Source organism: Austrofundulus limnaeus, unplaced genomic scaffold (genome assembly GCF_001266775.1).
Source record: "Austrofundulus limnaeus strain Quisiro unplaced genomic scaffold, Austrofundulus_limnaeus-1.0 Scaffold28, whole genome shotgun sequence".
Taxonomy (NCBI): Eukaryota; Metazoa; Chordata; class Actinopteri; order Cyprinodontiformes; family Rivulidae; genus Austrofundulus; species Austrofundulus limnaeus.
The window spans coordinates 475,963-479,830 of NW_013952430.1; the positions used below are offsets into that span (position 1 = coordinate 475,963).

Sequence of the window (3,868 nt, forward strand, 5' to 3'; positions counted from 1 at the left end):
ATATATGTGTGTGTGTGTGTGTGTGTGTGTGTGTATACTGTGTATATATAATTATGTTTTACCAATGCACACAGGGACAAAAACCTCAATATTTGTGAATGTAAATGTGTGTGTGTGTTTGTGTGTGTGTGTCTGTATACTGTGTATATATAATTATCAATTTATTACATTTTGACTGAATTTTAAGGCAGTTTTTGAGTTCATCAAGCAGACAATGTGATGAATTTTGCATTATAAAAGCCTAAAACCTCACTGGTACACTTAATACTCAATTGACACTTTTTTTTAATTTGTCTGCAATTTAACCAAAAACAAGGCAAACCAAATTATTTTTGTAACGTGAAGTGTAAAAAGTGTAATACTTTTCAAACTTGTGTCCAAGAAGCAATAATTATAAGGATTCACTCATTTTTTAAAGAAATTTAAATATATTTTCCAATACTGAGAATCAGCAATCCTTAAACCTTATACCATGAATAATAGTCTCAAATGTGTTTGTAATTAATGTTTTAGAGGACATTAATTTAATTGAGACCTTTATTTACTAATAAAAATACTAGTAATGTTTATTATAAATGGAACAATTGTTTTGGCAGCATGTTGAGGTAGGATGTTTTAGTGCTCAGAGTTCAGATATGTATGCATGTTTCTTATCTTTTTTAAAGATTAAAAACTAATTATGTGGTTAGACCAGTATCCTGACAGTGTAGCAGCTGTGTTTCCCTCCTGACTCACCCAATAGGCCTGGACACCACCAGCTCCACCTGAGGCTCGGACTGAGACTCCAGGATGATGTTATAAACTTCCTTCATCGTCGCTCCTGGTAACAACTTCCCATTCCACTGCAAAACCTCGTCCCCTGAAAGTAAAGGTTCAGGACACACACAGCTCTGACACAACCTCCTTCTGTATTCACCTCACAGGACACGACACGAGTCCAGAAGGAATTATTGCTGCTTTTTGTTGCTGGTGGTTTTAATTCAAGTGAAACTAGAAAAGTGATCTCAAAAGGTAGCACCTTCAGTCACTGAGGAAAGAGTTTCAACACCCAGATGGAGATTGTTTACCAAAATGTGCATGTGAAAAAATAAGGCCTAAAAATGACAAAACCTATAAAATGAAACAAACAAACTACCTGCTCTGAGGTGTCCCACCACATCGGCCAAACTTCCTTTCTTGACTTTGGTGATGAAGGCACCTAATCTGCCTGACTCTGTTATTCTTCCTCCCACCACCTGAGGACAATCACACACACACAGATGGACACGTAAAGACAAAACGTCACACACTGATGACCTTTCACACGTTGAGTTTGACCTCGGACCTTCAAACCTAGCAGAGCTCCGGCCTCTTTGGGCATGGTGGCACTCCTCTTACTGAGGGTAATACGCCCAATCAGATGGTCTCCCTCCTTGGATGGCTGCCAGGTTACAGGATGCTGCAGGAGACACAAAAATATCCACAATAAAGGACATATAGACTGCGTCCAAATTCAGGGGCTGGGTCCTTTGAAGAACCCGGCTTTCCCGGTCTAGGTGGGCCAGGTCCTTGCTATACCAGCTTGTTTATCATGTTCTGACAAGAATAATATTTAAAAAACATGTCCATGCAAATGACAAAAAACATTAACACAACTGCTTTAAACTTTCAATTTTTATACTGCCAGATTTGTATTAAAACTATACTCCCTTCTTTCGCTTTGTCCGTCATTACGAGCAAAAAATAAATAAATAAATCTCGTCAGCCTGTAATGCATCATGGGATAGGGTGTGCTGAGAAGGACCCACTGGATCTGTCCCTCAAATTGGGGGAAAATGACTCATTTATGGGCCACATCCAGTGGTGCAACCAAGATTTTTCTGAGTAAGGGGCCATCAAGAGGCCTCAATATTCATAGAGGGACCAAGTATTTATTCAGCATCCTTGCATTTAAATCCCTGGTTTTGGTAAGGTGTATACATTTTACCAGTCATATGTTCAAACACTTGTAATGTAATTTAAAAAAGCTTGAGCAGTTAATTCTCCTTAGCAATTTTACATCTATTTTTACTGTACATAGATAAAATGCTCTCAAACACACAGCATATGAGATGCAATGCCCCTGTGGCCCCACCCCTATCCCGCCCCTGGTCGCATCGGAGGAGTCTTTAAGTTTGAATGTCTCAAAGTGACATAGTAGCCAACAAATTTAGCCTTCGGATGACGCAGCCCCTGTATGCTAACAAGTATCCACAACTTCAAATTAATACTAAAGAACTCTAACCAACCAACCATCATCAGGTCAGTTTTCTAAATTCTTTGTGATGGTCGGGAGTGACTCTTCACTCTGAACACACCCTGCACAAGTACAGGACTTCCAATGCAGGAATAAAATCAAATTAATCAAAAAAGAGGATCTTTTTTAGACAAAGTCTTTCATCCGAACAGGCCGATCCAGCCAATGGTTAGGAAACATTAAACTGCACATTAGTTCATCTTTGGTGTGTGTGTTTTAGCACGAGAAATACAAAGTGTGGCATGTGCACTTCATGAAATGCTAGGGTTACTCAAAAGGTGGTCAAAACTTCTGCGTTCACAGGGAACATGTACAGTGGGGTGCGAAAGTTTGGGCAGCCTTGTTAATTTTCCTGATTTACCTTTATAAATCATTGATTGTTTGGATTAAAAATATCAATTAAATATATCATATTGGGGACAAACACAGTGATATTTGAGAAGTGAAATGAAGTTTATATGATTTACATAAAGTGTGCAATAATTGGTTAAACAAAATTAGGCAGGTGCATAAATTTGGGCACTGTTGTCATTTTATTGATTTCAAAACCTTTGGAACTAATTACTGGAACTTAAATTTGGTTTGGTAAGTTTAGTGACTCTTGACCTCCATACACAGGTGACTCCAATTATGAGAAAGTGTATTTAAGGGGGGCAATTGTAAGTTTTTCTCCTCTTTGCATCTTCTCTGAAGAATCGCAGCAGTGGAGTCTCAAAACAACTTTCAAATGAGCTGAAAACAAAGATTGTTCACCGTCATGATTTAGGGGAAGGATACAGAAAGCTATCTCAGAGATTTCAGCTTTCAGTCTCCACTGTGAGAAACATTGTGAGAAAATGGAGGACCACAGACTCTCATTAGAAGCTGTAGGAAGTGTTTAGAGGCTGTTATTTCTGTTAAAGGAGGATCTACTAAATATTGAGTTGTTTTTTTATGGTGCCCAAATTTATGCACCTGCTTAATTTAACCAATTATTGCACACTTTCTGTAAATCGTATCAATTTTATTTCACTTCTCAAATATCACTGTTTGTCCCCTATACGATATATTTAGCTGATATTTTTAATCCAAACAATCAATGATTTATAAAGGAAAATCAGGAAAATTAACAAGGGTGCCCAAACTTTCACACCCCACTGTATTTGAAGATGTGTAAATAACTCTTGGGTGGCTGTTGGTGGGGTTTTAAAGCTGGAAGTAAGACAGAACTAATATCCTTATTTCATACAACAAGGCTACACGTTAAAGTAACTGTTACATAAAAGGCCTCCTAGCTAACGGCTAATTTGCAGACCCTGGTTTAATCAAAATAAGCAGTAAATCCAGTGGAGGGAGATGACACAGCTTATGTTTATTTGAGGTTAGAAAACCATGTTTACATTGCAGCTTCCTTTTTTAAACCTTTCTTTTCATAGAAAGAAAGAATCTGTGTCCAAGTCCACCCAGCATTTGCACAGGGCTGATAGGATAAATAAATAACTGTGTACAATCTCTTTTTTCCCCTACATTTTCATTATACAGTGGTTTGCAAAAGTATTCATACCCCTTGAACTTTTCCATATTTTGTCACATTACAACCACAAACATAAATAT

The 3,868-nt window shown here is 37.7% G+C and overlaps 1 protein-coding gene across 1 annotated transcript in view; it reads right to left on the reverse strand.

The window, feature by feature from the left end:
- Positions 1–3,868, reverse strand: part of LOC106515312 (regulating synaptic membrane exocytosis protein 1) — a gene marked incomplete at its 5' end in the record, with an annotated part of 131,292 nt that overhangs the window by 59,415 nt on the left and 68,009 nt on the right. The window contains 3 exon segments of the mRNA XM_014005028.1: positions 736–859; positions 1,136–1,235; positions 1,325–1,438. Coding sequence (XP_013860482.1) covers positions 736–859; positions 1,136–1,235; positions 1,325–1,438 — 338 coding nt within the window.